General features: G+C 40.2%; 1 protein-coding gene across 4 annotated transcripts in view; it reads left to right on the forward strand.

Annotated features, from left to right (window-relative positions):
• TBCD (tubulin folding cofactor D) overlaps positions 1–20,905 on the forward strand; it is a 259,864-nt gene that overhangs the window by 224,204 nt on the left and 14,755 nt on the right. For all 4 annotated transcript variants that reach the window (XM_084646626.1, XM_084646625.1, XM_084646628.1 and 1 more), the window contains exons 34-37: positions 6,463–6,584; positions 7,790–7,867; positions 13,457–13,546; positions 14,655–14,742. In XM_084646626.1, the coding sequence (XP_084502752.1) occupies positions 6,463–6,584; positions 7,790–7,867; positions 13,457–13,546; positions 14,655–14,742 (378 nt within the window). The remainder of the gene's footprint in view (positions 1–6,462; positions 6,585–7,789; positions 7,868–13,456; positions 13,547–14,654; positions 14,743–20,905) is intronic.

The raw sequence follows: 20,905 nt of genomic DNA on the forward strand, positions 1-20,905 counted from the left end.
GCTAGCACATGATGGCATATATCACATTGGTAGATGTGCAGGTGAACGAGCCTCTGATAGTGTGGCTGATGTGATTAGGCCCTATGGTGGTGTCCCCTGAATAGATATGTGGACACAGTTGGCAACGGGCTTTGTTGCAAGGATAGGTTCCTGGGTTAGTGGTTCTGTTGTGTGGTGTGTGGTTGCTGGTGAGTATTTGCTTCAGGTTGGGGGGCTGTCTATAAGCAAGGACTGGCCTGTCTCCCAAGATCTGTGAGAGTGCTGGGTTGTCCTTCAGGATAGGTTGTAGATCCTTGATGATGCATTGGAGAGGTTTTAGTTTGAGGCTGAAGGTGATGGCTAGTGGCGTTCTGTTATTTTCTTTGTTGGGTCTGTCCTGTAGTAGGTAACTTCTGGGTACTCTTCTGGCTCTGTCAATCTGTCAAACTTCAGAAAAAAAAACATGATTTACAACCATATGTAATTTGCCTTAAATGATTCTAAGAACGTAAAAATAATCAGCTTGGTTTAAAGCAGAATGATGCCATGCATGTGTTAACACAGTGTAATGTTTACTTTCATTGCAGTTGAACAGCAGCAATTGCAGCAGCAGCAAGTGCTTTAATTTGTCCTACTTATCAGGTCACTATTCAGGATTGAAATGGAACAGTTTTTTTCAATTCAGGATGTATTTCAAAGAATAAGATACAGGCATGGTCTTGTTTGTAGGTACAAAGATGCTATAAACGTAGTTCAAAACACTTTGCATCTTGAATACTTAAAGGTCCAGTCAATGTTTAAAAACAGGCAAAAATAATCTATTTAGCCTTCATGTATGCTTTATGGAAATGAACTCTAGGGAAATGTACTCGGAAGACTTTCCCCTTCCCTCCTATTACTGAATTAATCTTCTCCACTGTGTCTTAGTGTTTCTTTTAAATGCAAAAGAAGGTCAATATTTAGCTTTGAATCCTACATAAGATTATTACCCTTGACCCAGTCTAAGATTATATAGGGTCAATACCTTATTATTCCAGTTATGTGAAACAGTTTTAAATATTTTTCAATTTCAGGAATCCTTTATTGCAATTATGGGGCTACTTTTTTCTATGTGTAGAATGAATAACTGTGTGTTCAGTCTTGGTGTGTTTCTTTTGCAGTTATGTGTGGTTCTCAAACTGCTTTGTGACTGCAAGTTGTGCCTAAATAACTTTTATGAGCTTGAAGTTTTAGTCCATGAGATTTTTTGAGATGAGAGATCAGTCAGTGAAAATTTAGTTAATTCAGCGTATACACTGTAAAGAGGAGACTTCTGTCTTCCCAGAAATTGTTGCTATAAATACAGTTTCCTGGTAGAATCATGAAACACCTGGAAACTCCCGCTGTAAAATGTTCAAACAAGTGCACAGCTCATCATCAGAGCTATTAAATATTCAGCCGGTGTAATGTTGCATGTTCCACTTTTCCCTGTGTTTCAAGGGTCCAAGTGTAATAACTTCAGTATGCTGTGAATGAAAGTCACATTTCTAATGAGGGGGTTCTGGCTTCAGAATGCCATATTTGAAAGGGTAAGAACATGCTTAATTTATCAGTAAGGTATATTTGACAATGAAAAATATCAGCTTATCCATGAGTTCTTTACACAAAGTTTTTAAGATTTCTTATTAAGGTAGTGATTTCCAACCTGTGGGGTAGGTCTCTGGGGTGAGACCACTCGAGGAGGGCATATTAGTTCCATGTAACTACTTATGCTACTCTGTCTGTAGCTCCAGAGATGAAAAAACTAAGCAAAGGAGAGTTCCAAGAAGCTCCTACCTCCTGTGTCTAAATAACCTCTCTGTGATGTGGAGGAGATGGGGCAATGAGCAAAGCAGCAGGGAGATGAGAAGAGTGGTAGGGTGAAGTTGAGGAAACTACTGTAATCCTGTCTTCTTAGTAAAAGCGTGGTTGGTAACTATGGGAGTGTGCTACTTTTTAGCTTCTGCCCTAGTTAGGAAAGAAGGTGGCAGGTCTTTAGAAGCCACCTGTTTGGCTCTTCTTGGTGCTTTTGTATTTCAGTACACCAAAGTCATTGGCAGGGGTGCTTCTGAAGCAGCCATTCACCTGGACTGGTGCTTCTCTGTTCTCAAGAGTAAACAGGTAGACAACGAATTTCTCCCACTAACTCAAATGGCTCCTCCCAAGACACAGAGACACACACACAGACACAGAGTGTGTGCACGTGCGCCCGTGTGCGTGCTGTGTTCATATGTAGGTTGGGGTAGCAAAACTTCACTTTAACTTCCATCAATTATTTGTGAGCACAAGTTGAGGAGACTCTTGATGGGAAAGGAAATCGGGACTATTTCTTATGTGTAATAGCTTTATAGAGAGTGAAGATGGGGATGTTTTGAGACTTTTGATATTTTTGCTTGATTTCCAAAAGGGAGTTTCTCTAAGACTGAAAAAAGTTTGTTCTCTCTCTGTCAGTAGCAGAAATGAGCACAACAAAATATGGCATTAGCATGTAACATTCGTCATATAGAGCAGACAGGGTACAGTTTCATTTTTTGAAAAGTAAAGAAGTCGGCTTAGAGGAACTGTGTGGAATATGTCTCACTCAGAAGCATTTTGATAGCAGATGTTTTCTTTTGAAATAATTTTAGTCCAAGTATTTCAAGTAATCTGAAAAAGTAGTTGTCATTTGGGGTTTGAGTTTTGGCATTCTGCAGCATTCTTTTGTTTCAAAGGATATTTTTTAGAAAAGAATCTTCTAATAGTATAACTGGCTTATGATAATGCATAGTTCTTATGGCTACGTAACAGAAAACTTCCTGATGTTCTCAAGACCCCATACATCAGGAAGTTTTCTGTTACGTAACCATAAGAACTATGCATTATCATAAGCCAGTTATACTATTAGAAGATTCAAACTGTAATTTCAAGCATGTTGCATGGTCAGTGCTTCTGAGACATATTGCATGATGATGTTACATGATTATTATATTGTATTATATCAGTCTACACTAAATCACAGAATGTCCTCCTGGGATTTGTTCAGTACAAATAAAAAAATACAGTGTGAAATGTTATAGATGTTTAATAAGTAAAGACATGATATCTTCAAGAAGATACTATTTTGTAAGACAGTCTCATTGGAGGACTGCAGGTTTTTGCCTGGCCACAAATATAAAACAATTCTAGAGAGCTGTGCTGAAGTACAGCAATAAGATTTATACCAGCCATTGCTGGATCTGTCTAGCTATTAAGTGAGTTAATGAGTCAAATGACAAAACATAAAAATTGTAACCACACCAGATTTATGTAAGTGTTCTGTATGCACAGAATCTATCGTGTGTAAGAGCATTAATCTTTCTCAAAAGTAAAGTTCTGAAATAGACTCAGAGCTTGCCAAACACTGTAGTGACTTCTTGTGCTGCTTTGGAAAAACTGCTGCTTCTTTGAACAGTTTTGTCTTAGTTGCCTTACTAAATTAAAATGCAAGGACATATTTAGATGGTTTGAAATTTGAGAAAATAAGTGTGGTTCTACATTATCCAATTATGCTGCCTTACACTGCAACCCATAATCAGAAGAGAATCCTTTACACTGGCAAGTAGTCCACTGGTTTAGAAAAGTTTGCAGGAGTGGGTCCATGGGTCTATATTCTGAATTTGCAAGTTTGTTATCAAGCAGAATATATTTGAGACTGATTTCTGACACCTTTTAAAAGAAAGTATTGTGAATTGTTTATTAGTTTACATTAAATGTCACTGACATAGAACTTCAGAAGGGTTATTTGCTTTTGAAGATTGGGAGTATTAAAAGAAGTATTGTGAGCAGGACCATGCAGACATGGGCTCATTTGTGCTAACTACTAGACTTTATTATTTTTTAGTTCTAAGGAAAACACCCTGCTGCCACTTAAGTATAGTAAATATGTCAGGATTTGAAATGAGCCAGGAACAGTGCTATTTATTGAGCATAACATACCCTAATGTACATTTCATCTTCTTCCTGCACATGTGCAGGAACGTTCTGATTCTGTGAATAGGTCTTTATCTGTGCAATGAAATGTGTATATATCAGTGATATGAAAATTGTAAATTGGAGCAACTCTGATAAAACTGTAAAATGCTCATTTATTTTTAGATTCTTTTGGTATGTATGTGTACCTTTACCACTTTTACCACTTTTGATGAAGACAGTCTTTTTTAGTAGCCATTACATCAGCTCGAACGATAGGGGAGACTCAGACTCTCGTGGTGAGTCCCTCTTACGCAGTTTCATAAGGGACAGTCACTCTCAGGCCTTATCCCAAATTTCTGCCCAGCGTTGTCTCTGGTCTGAGTTCCATGTGAACCATCACTTCCCAGTTTTCTTTTCATTGTTTAAAGGGGACTCCTCCTACCCACCTCCAAGCAAACACTTTACTGCTTGTTAGTTACCAAGAATGGAATCTATGAGGACAATTATTCAAAGAAGAAAGAACAGGAGGACTTGTGGCACCTTAGAGACTAACAAATTTATTAGCGCATAAGCTTTTGTGGGCTACAGCCCACTTCATCCGATGCACAGAATTAAACATATTGTAAGAAGATGTATATTTACATACAGAGAAGGTGGAAGTTGTGGAAGTTCTCTGTATTTGTGTGTGTGTGTGTGTATATATATATATATATCTTCTTACTATATGTTCCATTCTATGCATCCGATGAGGTGGGCTGTAGCTCACGAAAGCTTATGCTCAAATAAATTTGTTAGTCTCTAAGGTGCCACAAGTACTCCTGTTCTTTTTGCGGATACAGACTAACACAGCTGCTACTCTGAAACCTGTCAGAGAAGAATGAATGGTACTTATCCTATAGCAGTGGTTCTCAAACTTCTGTATTGGTGACCCCTTTCACGTAGCAAGCCTCTGAGTGCGACCCCCCCCTTATAAATTAAAAACACTTTTTAATATAGTTAACACCATTATAAATGCTGAAGGCAAAGTGGAGTTTGGGGTGGAGGTTGACAGCTTGCGACCCCCTCCCCCTCCCATGTAGTAATCTTGTGACCCCCTGAGGGGTCCCGACCGCCAGTTTGAGAACCCCTGTCCTATAAAAACTGTAAATCTTTGAGATGTGTTCATGTGCATTTCATAATCTGCCCTCCCCCATTTCTATGGAGTCCTATTCCATGCATTTCTCTGTTTTGTTAGCTTATTCTACATGCTTATATTGACTCTGCTCACTGTTGTCTTTTAATGACTTTCTGTGGAACTGCATTGTTAATTTTTTGAGACTTTCAGGGAAAAACATCTGGGGACTTGGCTCTCTTCAAAATTATGGTGGTAATCTGAGACAGCTGGAAATTAGTCAGTATGAAATATAAATTAGGAATGTGGCAAAAAAATGTATGGTTAGACACATGCTTTCTGAAATATTTCCATGAGACTTTACAGATTTCTTCATGTCAACCCTCTGCAATATTTGGATAGGGAAAGTGCTTGATTTATTAAAATTTTATTTTACTCAAAGAAAGGAGAACTGTTTGCAATTGTGTATCATTTCTTTCCTTTGCAAAAAGTCAGTGGAAATATTTTTTTATAATGTAGTATAAAATAATTCATTAGGTATTGAATTTTTCAGTAAATGTCTTGTACCTTAAATCTTTTTATATACTCTGAAGACCATAAACATAAATATGCAGCATAATTTCAGCATGTGAAGAAACTCCTTTAAATTACTTTTGATGTATGAAAGTACAATATTTACTCAATTTAATTCAAATTTTCTTTGAGGACAATTGGCTTTTACAAACATCTACTCCTAGGTGCCATCAAAGCTTGATTATGGGTTTTGAAATTCAGCATACCTCAGTAATGATGTACTTATTTGAATGACATCTATATGTAGGTAGTCCAACTACTGCTAGCTTGGGGGAACTGTGGTATGCTATTTATATAGTGTGTTGTATACTACTGTTAAAACTTATTAAAATACATTATAGAAAAGTGTTATTTACGTATTGGTTGAAGTATTTGAAAACTAATTCCGTCTGATAAATGTTTAAAACGCTATAGTCCTGATGCTCCAATGCACATGCATATCTGCCATTGATTTCTGTGCAGGTTAGCTGTGCACAAGTTTGAAGTATAGAAGCACAATGGGTTTTCTAGGTTATTTTGGTCTACATGTGAACCCTTTACTGAATCTTTTTTTTCCCCTTTTAGTTCAAGCTCCTACAGTGGCAAAACTTTAACTTGAAAAAACAATATTGTTTAAATGGAAAGTGAAATAGCTGTCTTCCTGTCAAATCCTGGCAGTGAATTTGTACACTCAGTCACTCTTGGATATGATGTAAAGGAGTATCTAATCATGGTAAACATGTGAGGCTCACATGATCAGGAATGAACATATTCATGTCCAGTTCATGGATGTTTAAATCTTTTTAATTTATTTCAGCCACAGCCAGGTGTGTTTTGCACACTGCTTCACTTGAAATATTTCTCTTTTATAGGTCAGGTACTCTGCACAGAGCTTGTTTGACTATATGAAGAAAATCCAAAATGATCTAGGCGCCATGAATAACTTTTGTGAGACATTGCTACAGGTCTTTGAGGATAACCTGCTGAATGACAGGTAATCTTTCTCTCATAAAGGAGTTAGTTGAAACAATGTGCACTGAGCAGATCTTTCGAAGTATGAACAGTTGTCTAAAGTTGTACCATGTAAATGTTTTAAGATATTAGGGAAGAAAGAAAATACATTCAACAAAACCCCCAGAAAAGACAGAGTTATGGTATGGTGCAGTATATAAAGAAGGAAACATTTACCTTATTGCAATGCTGAACGTATTGTGATAAGCTGTAATATTTTAATGTAATGCAGTATTTGGGGGAGCTGATATTCACCTTGATCGATTGGTCTATCAGCCCACAGAGAGAGCACTGATCACAACACATCAGTCGTGTTGTTTTAGCCCGTCCTTCAGCCACCTGCTGGCCAGGCTGTCAGTGTCACCGGACATCTGATCAGCATAGTGCACCGCAGCCCAGAACCCCTGAGTGATCCACCAGCCTCAGCCTCCCAAGTAGCTGGGATTATAGGCGCGTGCCACCATGCCCGATGGAGCGGATATTGATGTGATAAAATATATGTGCAATTTGTAGTGCAGTCCACCATGTATTTATTTAGGAAGGGTTTCTTTAGGAATATGCAGATTGTAACTGTAACATAAAACAGGCCAGTTGAAAGACCAGATTTTTTACATAGCAAGATTTATTCACCTAAACCCCACTACCAGACATGTTTGTGAGCTAGTTTATTTTCCTGGGGATTTTTTTCTGTTCATGAAATTTTGCAGAATTTTCAGTCTCCATTTTAGAGTTCACTCAGCAGTGGTAGCTGGGAATACACGTGTAGCTGTTTTGGCTGCCATGACATGTGCTCTAATCCATTCAATAACTAGGCTAAATGAAAAGTTTTTGCAACTTTTAATAAACTCAATGAAGTACATTGTTCAGATTCATAAAAATTATTGTACAGGTTTGAGTTGGGTTTCCAGACCCCTACAGACTTACACCCACACTAGCTGTTGACCTGCCTCTTCCCTTTGGCTGCAACAGAATGCAGCCATCTCAGCCAACTAGAATGATTTAGCCAACTCACAGAAGTTACCTAGCAACCTTCCTCTAGGGTGGAGTGGAATTCTAATTTAAATAGATGTATGTAGATGAGAGGTATTTTTATAGGAAGCAAGAGTGGGGGGGGGGGAGAAAAGAGTATAAATGAAATCTGTGCCAAGAAATGTCTTTACAGTGTGTACTTTTTTTTTTTTACATTAGGGTGTCTGTACCCTTGCTAAAGATGCTAGATCAAATGCTGGCCAATGGTTGCTTTGATATCTTCACCACTGAAGAGAAGTAAGTGCTAATTATTCTGCTTTGAAATTGCTGTTTTATATCGGAGGACACTGAAGGGGATAGCTGCTGCTGTGGCTAATTTACATGTTTGTGTTGTGTTACTAGTGAGAATGTTGTTACCAGTTGAATGTCAATGTTCTTAAAACCAAAATCTGATCTGTACCTTGACAGTGGTCCTTTCTCAGAAGATCTTTTCTTCTGCTGAAAAATGCATCAAAAACCCTGATAATTACAATTGCGGGGGTACTTTTGGTTTCACAGTGTGCTATGTGCTTTTTTAAATCTTGCAACAAACTCATGTACGTATAGTGGTAGTGCCAAAGAACAGCTGCCTTAGACTGAGGTGCCTGCTACGCTGTATATTAGGCAACTTAATCATTTTGTTTAAATTTCCCTGAAGCTGCAATAATCCATTGAGCGACTATCAAGAAAGGTCAAATCCAAAGGTCAAATACTGGGGCTAAGAGCCTTGGCAATATCCCTTTAACCCATTTTAGCTCTCTTTTTATCACTGTTTTATGACCAGCAAATGAACGAGATTCAATCTGCATATATTCATCTGGAGAAGGTGTGGCAGTGACAGATTCATACAATTGCTGAGAATTGCTGTACAGCCATAATTAGCTGTACATATTATTGGGAATAAATATATTGTTCACCATGCCATGTCCATTTCACTGGCAGTATTTCCCAGTGTGACATGCTGAGGCAAAATGCCTCTGCTGGCCAACATTTTTAAAAATTCATTGTTCTGTGAGTTGCAGGGTGCAAGGCCCAAAGTTTCCAGTCAAGTTAAATATTCTGGAAGGTAATATCTTGGGACTGAATAAATGTGAATAAGCATTCCAGTTTGAAGTCTGACAAGTAGTATGTCTGCACATCTGCAGATACCTGGCAGAGCTGTACAGCACTCAAGGCGTTATATGCAATTTTATACTGGATTTGGCATCTATTTTAAAAAGTTTCTCTTTATTTTAATGTTAAAATCACTCACAGTGGATGCACTTTGAAAGTTTCTACTGATCTGAAAGTTTTAACTAATTATACGAATATTTCCAATTATATGTATAGGGTATATTTCTTAAACTAGTAACATATTTCTAAATGGTAGAAATTGGAATATTAAGAATTAATAAACCATCACCACCCTCAGGCAAAATAAAACCATAAATTAATCTGATGAATTTCTCTCCCTTCCTTATTTAGAGGATAAAGACTCCAAGAAGTTCACTTAGCAATCTTGCAATACAGATCTAATTTATCTGGGAAGAGCTTAGACGGTGCTGTAGAAAACTCTAAGCTAACTGGAAAGAGTTCCAGAGTGCTGCCCTATGTTTGCAGTAATTATAGTTTGTTCTGGGAAAATCTTTCTGGGATGGTTAAAAGATAGTTAAATACCTGCCCTGGCTCACCGATGCCTGCTGCACTACAGTGTAGGAAATCACTGCTTTTTGTGTGAAAGAATATGGGAGTGTGTGACTGCTGGAACGGATTCCTCGAGCAGAACCACTTGTATGCCCCCTCAGCCAAAGAAATGTGCCAAAAAGGATGCAAAAATACAATGCAGAATGAGTCGGACTGAATTGCAGACACACTGCCCTATAACATACAGCATACAATTTTAGAGCTAGAATTTATTTAAAAAGTGCTGGGGGTTAGGAGGTGAATGCTTTCTCTCATTTTTAATGTCAATATGTGTATGCCAGAACACATCAGCTAAGAATTATAGTGCTGGTTGATTTTTTTTTTTTAACATGAAAAATGTCCTGTTATACAGTACATTACATTTGATCTATAGAGTATGCAACTCTTGCTCAAAAGCCTGGAACATGGAACAAAATTATTTGTTGGGGTTTTTTCTTAATCTGGGCAACTACGTCTTGGCAAGTTGGTCTTGGATTTAGATGCTCCAACACCTATGATTATGATGCCAATGACTGCTTAGCCTTCAGCTGACTATTGTTAAATTTCGTTATAAAAAATGAGTGTTTGCAAATGCAAATGTCTATTCTGTTACAGTAAAAAGGAGGTTTGTATATACTATATCAGACCTCCTTTTTTCCAACAGCAGTTGCAAAAAATATTAGCTGTCCAGAGCAGGTAAATAATATCCAAATTGTTGCTGAGTTCTATATTTAAGTTATAGCTATTGGATTAATGGTTTGACACCCCTTGGGACATAAATACTTTGCATTAGCCTGAATTGCCACTGGATGTCATTCTTGCTTCACAGGAACACAGCTTGGAGTGCATGTTCTTGACTATTCAGAAGATGCCCCCCTAAAGCTGGGTTTGGAAAAGATAGCGGAAAGCATTCTCATTGCTCTGTCTAACTGACTTTTAGTGCTCATGAAATGTGCTGGGCTGACAATGCTAGGTTTCTTTAGTATATACTGGACAAATACATCACTTGACAGTTTCCCCAGAACTGTCCTGTCAGTGTGCTTCAACCCTGACTAGATTGATAACCTATAAGGTTGAGAGCGGAGCTGAATCTTCATAATCCATTCAGTCCTTTGCACCTCTGCTGAGGCTGCCAACAAGGAGGCCAGTTATAGAATGGATACTTGCTTAATAGGAAATGGCATAAACCAACTATTTTCCTAGGTGACCAAACGGCTGCCAGTAACAACTTTTGTTCGCTCTTGCCCTTGGCCAGGTTTGAATCTGTGCTATTGAGGTGAAAAGTCTGTTTGCCATTTCTCATTCACCGTCTAGTCTCCTTTTTTCCTCACTAATAGCTGCAGTACTTTTCCACTGAAGTGTAATGGTTCCTCTCTGCAGACATACACTGTTGCATAAAACTCTGAATTTTAACCTAATACAATTGTGAATTTTTATGGAATTCATATTCACTCATATGGCCTCTTCACCATTCCTCTTCATTTTAAAGAGTAATGTAATTCTGGCTGACTGTTAGTTGGTCAGGAATGGTGGCAGAGGCCTAGGCTAGCACATTTGAACAGTGGTTTTAAAGTCAAATTATAGTCTAGGCCCTGTGTGGCAGGGTTTCCAGAATGCTTGCTGAAGGCTGATCCTGCAAGATGCTTAGTGATTGATTTGAGTGGGAGATGGGGGCATTTGGCATCTTGCAGGACTGGGCTGTAATACAACAGGCCCAGATTGTGAATCTCTTATCCTCAGGAGTAGTTCCACTGAAGAAATATCTAATTCCTGGAGCTAAAAATACCTAGACATATTCTAGCATACAGTACCTACAAAGTTTGAACAGAATAGTCTCTAAATCATCATTCTATTGGTATAGTGTGCACTTGGCAACTTCACATAAGTACTGTCTGTATATGTTCAGCTATTAGGTGCTCTCATTTCTAAAACTGTCAATATAACAATTTGCAGAAGGTTTTATAAAGTGCCATAAGATGGCATGTCATTACTGATGTGGCTCTTAGATTTTAATACTACTGGCGATTCCTTTAAGTAGTGGTAATTCCATTCCTTAATAGAGCCTAAGCTGAAAGGGGCACAGCATGGCTCTCCGCTGATTTCAAGACCACCCCAAGAAATGTCATGACTGATCTAATTGAAATGCAGCTCACCTTAAAACAAAAATTCTTTTTGCAGGAACACGTGTGCCCAATTTACATAATGTAAAGACTTCAGACTGATCTCTTTTCCCCAGATACTGATTCTGTTTCTGCTGGAACCATGCCCACACAGAAGAAGGAATTTTCTCAATTTCCTTTAAAGAGGCCAAGCTATTTGAGTCATCTGAGATCACACATAGGTTAGGTTTAGTTATTACAAATGTGAAATTGGCAGGTGACAGAAAGGAAAGTGGGTCTGTTTTAAACACCAAATGCTGCACATAAGGTTACATGAACTAAATTTTTTCCAGATGCTCTGTTCCAACTGGCCTCTTTGTTGCTGTGCTTTTCAGCAATGTCTATATTGTTGAAACAGTTTAAAATCTCACCTAATTCACCATATTGCTGTTATCCTGTGCTGAAAGGCAGGCACACACTGCAGATACTGTAGTTAAACTCCTGTAACCTTCAGCCAGTCTGGAAAATAGCCTTGTGTAATTTGCCGGCCCAGGAAAAGATACCCAGCCTTTATTATTCAACGACACACAGTTCACCCCATGCATACTGCCATACACATGTAGCTGGGGATTAATACACACACCTACTTATCTTCCTATCTACCTACCTAAACATACACCATTGGACATGGATACACATGAACTCTCAAATTCATGCATGCATGTACACCATCCCACTCAAATGTCTCACACGTGCACACTTCTCACCAATCTCAGTCTCTTTGCAGGGTTGGAGCAGAGCTGATGCGAAATGTGGCTGTGGTGGTAGCACAGAACTTACCACTGCACGCCCCTGAGTTAGAGATCTTCGCCAATTCCACATAACTACACCAGTGCTTTTGCTGAAATTACCTTTTAAAATAATGTAAAGCACGCTGAAGCCTATTGTATGAAAATTATAACTTATCATTGCTATCACTTTTGTATTGTTGCAAAATAGATACGTTAAATTATATTGTACACTTTAATCTTATTTTTAGATCCACAGTTTAACTCAACATAACCGAGATAAATGTCTGGATTTTGCTTTATGCTTTTCATACATAGTACAGTGGAGGTTTCCTAAATGCACAATCTAGGAATAAAACAAAAGTATTTCTTTGCCAGTGTTGTTTTTTACTAAACAAATATGAAATGGTGTCATGCTACATTTATGACACAGCAAATTATTCTGCTGTTTTTTTATCGGATGCCTAAGAGTATTGAGCAGAAGATTAAACAAGTTATGCTGCAACTATAAGGATATATTCTAAGAGCCCATGAAATATGAACAAACAGAATATTAAACAACACTGTTTGTGTAAGCATCTGGGAAAGAACTGTGAGAACCACGTTTCCCATATGGTGTGTGGAAAAAACACACTTGCTAAATATATTTCAAGATGGTGTCAAACTGTATTGCATTTAGCAGTAAAGCTTTGGAGAACTAAGGCACTTAGGAATCACTAAGAGATCATGACAGTACAATAGTTTAAAGTGCATTGATCCTCACTTGATACAAAAAAAAGTTTGAGGAATTTTAAAACAGCAGGGAATGATTAAGGGCTAGTTAACATAGCAATGCATAACATAAATAGATTTTTATGTGGATACAGAATGTTTTCTCTCTCTTCCTTTGCCATTTCTGATCCAACACAGGTTGGTAGTAATAACAAGACATGGCATCTAATTGTTTGGTGGCATATGTGGAATGAATTTGGTTATAGTTCACTCCCCCAGTGTACAGGTAATCGCAGCACAAAACAATTAGTATTTATCTCTCCCTTGTCAATATAGAGGTCAGTGACTGAGTAAGCATTGAGGCTGAAGTAAATCCTCACCATTAGAAAGGAGGTCCTTCAAGAAAGGGGTGAATCAGATTGGTAGAGCATTGTTGGGGAAGCTTCCTATACTGCTGTTTGTTCTACGAATAATACTATTTATCTGGCACCCTCCATGACAACTATATTCATTTAGAAATAGAAACCTAAAAGAGTTCTGTTTGCCTTGTAAAATGAATAACTAAAATGAACTTTTAAAAATTTCAGCCATCCGTTTTCTCTGAAGTTACTTACTCTTTGCAAAGAAGAGATCAAGAAATCCAAAGACATTCAAAAACTTCGCTCCAGCATTGCAGTGTGAGTTGGTATAAAAATCTTCCCTTTTTAACTCAAGGAATGGAGAAAGATTCAACTTCCGAACATAGAGCAGTGAGGTGGGATGGGGTGATTGGAGAATTGTTCTCCTTTGTCTATTTGGCATGAAATTTATCTGAAAAAACACATGTGAATTAATGTAACTCAAAGTTTCCATGATCTTTATAAGTGTGTTTTAAGAAAAACACGCACAAAGAATCAGTAAAGATTTGATTCCAGGAGTCCCCAACCAAAATGATTAAACTGCTGGTGCCCTATGGGGTGTGTTAAGCTCTCCAGAAGTAAAAACCTAATAATTTGATTCAAATGCTGGCTAGATAACAAACATAATTAAGTAAATCACCCTGAATCCTATTTGTGAGCTAGAACACAAAACCAGTTTGGATGTTTCTGCTCCAGAGAAAATTACGTCTGGAATAGCAGGGAGAAGTTGCAAGTCAGGACTGAGGTGCATCAGGAGCGTTGTAGGTGGGTGGGTGAGATCATGGCCCTGGAAACAGTGATGTTAGTCTGAATTGATGTTCCTTGGCAGAAGCTGGTATGACACTGTCAGCTGTAACTCTGCTGAAAGCACGGGATACAGCTAGGATATTCTTGACTGAATGTGTCAATGCTCTTAGTCTACCACTAGTTCACTTTTTCTACTCCAGTATTTGAAAGCATTCTAGAAAGATTAAAATGAGCAATAAGCCACATATCCGAACTATCCTTTACTCCTAACCAAATCATGCATTAGCTTACACCGTGTCTTTGTTTCGCTGTGTGAGAGCTTATTCTCTTTGTGGTGATTTTCACACACATTCTTTGGTGCTGCCTGTCAGTAGTTTTAAAACCATATTTGTATTTGGCATACCTGTGTGGCACCCCAGACATTGTTTACTAACCCTTAATGATTTTTACTATACTTTCCTTTAGTTTGCTTTCCCACGGTGGCTGGAAAATAAAGTGAGACTTTTTGAGGGAATCAAAACTTTTATTTTATTTATACATATTTATAAGTCTTAATTATTAACCTCAACAATAAAATGTACCTTTGTGACTAACTAGTGAAAGGAAACCACTCAAGTTCTATACATTCTTATTTTTCTAGGTTTTGTGGCATGATTCAGTTTCAAGGTGACATGAGAAAGAAAGTTTTATTTCAGCTGTTTCTTCTTCTTTGCCATCCATTTCCTGTGGTAAGTATTGGAGGTGTTGCCATAAGGCTTTTGGAGAAAAGAATATCATCTTTTTTACCAAGAAATAATGTTGTTAAATACTACTTCAAGTGAAAAGGGATTGAAAGTACATTTGACATACAGTGTTCACATTTTTTCACAGATATTTTAAAAAAACATATATTTTTGGGTAGGTTTTTCTCTGGATGTTACTCATCTGAAATCTTAGTGCCTGCCAATTCTTTACCTTATTGATTTGCTTGTATGTTGTGTCCATATTCTTTCCCCTTTGTCCGAGTCTTTACCACAAAGCATTTACGATCCAGAAATTGCTGCTATTCTGTTTGTACAGCCCAATGAGGCTCTAATCTCCATTTTGGTGCCACCCATAATAAATTCTTCCTTGAGTTACTGGCCCTACTGATGCTCTGTGTGAGGGTGTGTGTGTGTCTGTGCTTTTGATTGGAGATTTTTGTTAGCAGTGCCTTTTGATCTGCGCCAGCACCCTATGCCTTCTTGTGCTGTGGTATTAGGGAATATAGGGAAGGGCGGACCCACCGCTGCTCCGGTTACTTCACCACCTATGGTTTAAGATGGAGTATAATAGTTTCCACTTGCTAGTTGATACAGATTTTTTTATCCTTTTATTTTATCTATTTTATTTTGTATTTCTTTATTTTTTTATTATATAGCACAGGCTTCAGGGGGAGAGGGGGTTACCCCTTTCCCTTTTATTTCATGGTCCTCCAGCCTTGCAGCCTCTCCAAGTGGGTTATACCAAAAAAACACAGGATTCAAGCCCTGCCGAACCTGTCATCGGTTTTTTCCCCTCAGTGATGGGCATTCTAGCTGTCTCTGCTGCCTCAGAGAGTCCCATGTCCTGTCCATGTGTAAGGTCTGTTCCAACTTCAAGGACAGATCAACAATACTGAGGAAAGATAGACTGAAACTGTTCCTTATGGAGCATCCTTGAGAGATCTGCGGGGTCCAACATCCTCCTTTCTCTTGATAAATATGCCTCACCAGCTCAGAGCACTCCAGTAATTTCCTTGGCACCAGCTTCATTAAGCAGAGACCATGAGCAACTTCAGGCTCTTCAAAGCCTTCTAAATGGAAAAGACCCACCTCCCCCGAGAGAGAGCTCAAGAGGGAAAAGTCATCCTAAGACAAAGGAGTCAGGAGACTTCACATCCTTGTGTGGGTCCTGTTGAGGCTCCTACCTCTCCCAGTACTGAGATACTAGGACTACCTAGAAAGTAAGCCGCATACTTAAGTCTTCTGACAAGCAGCCCACACGTGGCATCATTGTTGGTACCAGGATTGGAGCCCTCCAAACACACGGACTTTCGAAGAAATCTGCTTCAGTTCCTTCTCCAGTACCATCTCCCTAAGGCAACAACCAACAAGAGCGCACAGCTCTGCCATCTCCAGGACCTCTAGATGTGCTTCACCCTGAGGAACTATGCCAGGCTCTAGGCTCATCAGTACCGTTCAGGTTCTTCTCCCATAAGGATCTCCAGACTATGGAGGAGCCCAAATCCCCTCTGCTGAGGGATACCAAGAGGACTTCCAGCCAGTATTGACATACTCTTCAGAGCCCCCTTCGGTGCTGGTGTGTCTTCATACAAATACTTAGCCGTGGGTACTGACATGGTCGCTAGTCTGCGTTGGCCCCCTCTGCTGACACAAGCCCTGCTACGGGCACCTATAGCTCATCCACTGGATGTGGGAGATGACTCAGAAGTCTCCATCCCAAGAGTCCACTGCCTTCCCATTCCATTCCAGCCTTTCTCCCTCCCTTCAGATATTTCCTGAAGACAAGATCCCCAGGAACCAATTGACAGACAACCTGTCAGCCTTGATAGGAACATCCCTGAGATCCAACTCCTTTCCATTATGTCCAACTCCATTTGGCCTTTTGGAACCCTTGAACTCCTTATGGTGACCAGTTTTACAGGTGCTCTAACACAGAAGGATCTGCCAAAATCAACTGCCACCTCGGGATCCTTTTCCCCAGGAAGACCCTCTGAAGAAACAAGAGTAAAGGATAGAAAGATGACCTCCTTCTCCTCCTCTCCATAGGAGGCACTTATGCCCCTCCGCCTCCTACATGGATGACTTTGGAGCTTTTCAAAACCTAATGAAACACATAGTGCAGAAGCTTTACAGGTCCCTTTGGAGGAAGTACATGAACCTCGGCATTCTTTGGTGGACATATTGCATACCTCCTGTCAAGGTAAGATAGGTTTACATATCAATGAGGCCTTACTATCACCAGCCCATATGGTATGGCAGACACCAGCAACCATCCCTCCCATATGCAAAAAGGTTGATAAGTACTGTGTGTAGGCCAAGAGTTTGGAGTATGTATTCTCCCATCCTTCCCCTAACTCTTTGGTGGTTGTTGCTGTCAGTAAAAGAAATAGACTATTAATTCAGATCAGCACGCTCTGATAAAGAACTTAAGTGCCTGAATCTTCTTGGCTGCTCCTCAGGGTTGCCAACTGTCAGGCCTTGATGGCAAAATATTACACTACAAATGGCAGCAACTTTTCACGTTTTATTAATCATTCACATCAAGGGAAGAAGGAGCAACTTCAAGCTCTCATTATGGAAGGACAGATGATCACAAAGGCTTCCCTACAGGCTTTTTTTAACATGTTCTGTGACAACTGCTGTTGTCATGCATCAAGTCTCCTGGCTGCAATCCTTTGACCTTCCCAACAAGGTACACAGTACTGTGGAGACCCTCCCTTTTGATGGGCCTAAGCTCTTCAGTGATGTCATAGATCTCTCCACTTGCTCAAAGACCAATTTCTTGGCATCTATATGCCTTCGAAAAGGAGAACATACAGCAAGGCACAGACAGTACAGCACTCTCGACTAGTCCGCTACCCAAACTTCCTAGGACAAGCTAAACTCCCAGAATACGGTGCAGGTTCCGCAAGAATGGGCAGTCGTCTACAATGACCTCTCAGTCGGCGACCTCTTCCAAATAACCATTTTGACTGATTGGTTGAGGGTCATGAACCACTCCTTATACTGGATCTTCTGCTGCAGCAACCCATCCTCCATCCACCCTATGGAGATCACCTCCCATTTTCACCTCAGACAGATGGAGTGAAAGGGTGGTATCAGTGGGCTATTCCATCCAGTTCAGCTCTATCCCTCCTTTCCATTACTATTCAGGGACTCTTCTCAGAAGGGACTCTCAAAGCAAGAGATGCATCTCTCATGCTTTTGGGGGTGATTGAATCCCTTCCTCTAGTCTTCATCATGAAGGGTTTCTGCTTTAGGTATTTCCTAATTCCCAAGAAAAAAGGAAGATGGAGACAAATCCTGGATCTTAGGACTCTGAACACTTTTATCCTTAAAAAGTGATTCTGGATGGTCAAGCAGTGAGAATTCTATCTTTACATCCTGGGGACTGGTTCATCATCCTCAACTTCCAGGATGCCTATTTTCATATAGCCATGCAGCCATTGCATCAGCAGTTCCTAAGATTCATTGTTTGCAAGAACTACCAGTACTGTGCTCTACCATTTGGCTTATCAACAAATGCCTTCTCAGTCTTTGTGGCCCACCTTTGTTGGATGGGAAATCTTCCATATCTGGCTGACTGGCTCCTCAAGGTACTGTCAGCTACCAAAAAGGCCCTGGGCCTCTTGCACTCTCTGGCCCTTTGTCTCAACATTGGAAAAGTCTACTTTGATACCTATGCAGCCCCTCTAGACTCCACAACAGCCAGAACGTACCTACCCACAGACAGGTTTGTCACAATGTCCAGCCTCATTTCCACTCTACAACACAGCCCACAAAACACTGCAAGTTCAATTTTTGGGCCACTTGGTGGACTGTACGTTTGTAACATTCCATGCAAGACTACACTCCTGACGTCTTTGAGCCTGGCTCAGGTATATCAAAAGGGAGGTTCTCTGCAGTACTGCCAGAGAGAGTATGGCATCACCAACAAAAACAAACTTTCCAAGTAGGTGTCTGCACCATAGAGAGTCCTCGATCCGTCAACTGGTGGAAGGATCCCCCGAAAGGTCTGGGTAGAAGTTCAATTCTTGCGTCTACTCCCTGCAAAGATCATCACCACAGATGCCTCCCTGCTAGGTTCGGGTGCCCATCTCCAGGACTCTACAGATGAAGGCAAATGGACTTCCCAGGAGGCTTCTCTCCATATTAACATTCTTACTCCGGGCAGTCATGGCACTTACCATCATTTCCTGCCCAATATCAGGGTCCACTCAGAGTAATGATGGAAAACCAAGCAGCCATGTATTATAAAATTGCCAAGGAGGAGCAAGATCCCAGTCCTTATGTTCAGAGTCAGTAAACATATGGAATTGTTGCATATCCCATCAAATATACAGCTAAGTGGTTTACCTGCTGGACTCGCTGAGCAGGCATTCCATCAGGACCACAAGTGAAAGCTGAATGACTCAGTTTTTCAGGAGATTTGACTCACCTTGTGTTCTCTGGCCATAGATCTTTGTAATGCTGTCCAGCATGAAGTGCCATTGCTTCAACTCAGTGGGAGAGAACACTCACAGCTTGTTGGGAGACGTCTTCTTTCCCCTGGCTTCTCTTTCTGCTGTTTCCTTATCCTCAAACGCCGCCGCTACTCAAAGTTCTGAACAAGCTGATTCAAGAGAGAGCAGTGATCATTTTCATAGTGCTGTCATGGCCCATGTAGGTATGGTTCCCAGACCTGATTTGCCTACCTGTGTCCACGTCTTTTCCTTCCTCTGACAGCGGACCTTCTGACTGAGGAATTGAGCTCCATAATCCACCCCAACCTCTCATCACTGCATTTCCAGGTGTGATTTGTCTCAGTGGCTCTTGGGTATGAAACAAGATTGTTCTCTTGATATCCAGAGAGTACTGACAAGTAGTAGAAAGCCCACCACAAGGAATACTTACCGACAGAAGTGTAAGAGTTTCCAACCCTGGTGTGTCCAATAGTCTGTATCTCCTTCCGAGTGTCTTATCCTGAACATACTCAATTACCAGCTGAATCTGTGGACTCTGGGTTTGTCACTGAGTTCTGTTAAGGTTCACCCAGCCACTAAGACAGCTTTTCAGTCACAAGGTGAAGGCTTCTTGTGTTTTCACACATCCTACAACCGCGAGATTCCTTAATGGTCTGTCTAACCTAATTCCTCCTGTAAAAGAGCCTACATCCACCATGTTAGAACCTTAATTCAATTCTTAATGCCTTGTCTTAGGAAAAACTCCACATAAGCCCATGGGGACCTATTTGTTTCTTCATCTGTCCTTCAAAACATCATTCCTCATAGCTGTCACCTTGGCCAGGAGGATAGGAGACCTTAGAAGTGCTTATGGCTGATCCAGCACAGGTGGTGTACTACCACAATAAGGTGACATTATGCCCCCATTCTTGTTTCCTACTTAAAGTCTTGTGTTTCTATATCAATCAAGGTATTCAGTTACCAGTGATTTACCCCAATCCTCACTCTTTGAAAAAGGAAGCCAGTCTTCATACTCTGGATGTGATAAATGCTCTTGCCTTCTACCTAGATAGGATCAAACCCTTCAGAGTTTCTCCCAGACTCTTGATTACTGTCACTAAGAGAATGAGGGGGACAGCCACCCTCCTCCACCCAAAAATTGTCAAAATGGGTTTTAGGTTGCTCAATCCACTTCTATAGCCCTACCGAAAAACATACCCTGCATCAACATTTGTATAAGGCCTCAAGCTTGGTGTTTGTACACATATTTCCACAACACTATTCTACAATGTATGCTTCCAGAGAGGATGCATCCTTTAGCAAAGCTGTTCTTCAATCTGTACCATACCTGCTCCTCAGCTCCCTCCTCTGTAACTGAGGCAGTGCTCGGGAATCTCCTTACTAGCACCCATAGGGACAATAACTCCAAGAAGGAGAGGTTATTCAGTTGGTACAATAACTGTGCTGCTTTGAGATTTTTTTGTCTCTGTGGTGCTCCACTACCCTCCCTCCTCCTCTGCTTTGGAATCTTGCTAGGCTTTGAGGTTGAGAAGGAACTGTAGTGGTGGTGTCTCTGCCTGTCACCTATATGCCCTTGTACTGGAGCACAAGAGGCACAGGGCGCAGACACAGACCCATGGGCACTGTGGACAAAAAATGCTGATCAGAAGTGCATGGGCATGCACATGTCCTCATGTGGAGGACCC

The sequence above is a fragment of the Lepidochelys olivacea genome, assembly GCF_965140295.1.
Source record: "Lepidochelys olivacea isolate rLepOli2 genome assembly, chromosome: 14".
Classification (NCBI taxonomy): domain Eukaryota; kingdom Metazoa; phylum Chordata; order Testudines; family Cheloniidae; genus Lepidochelys; species Lepidochelys olivacea.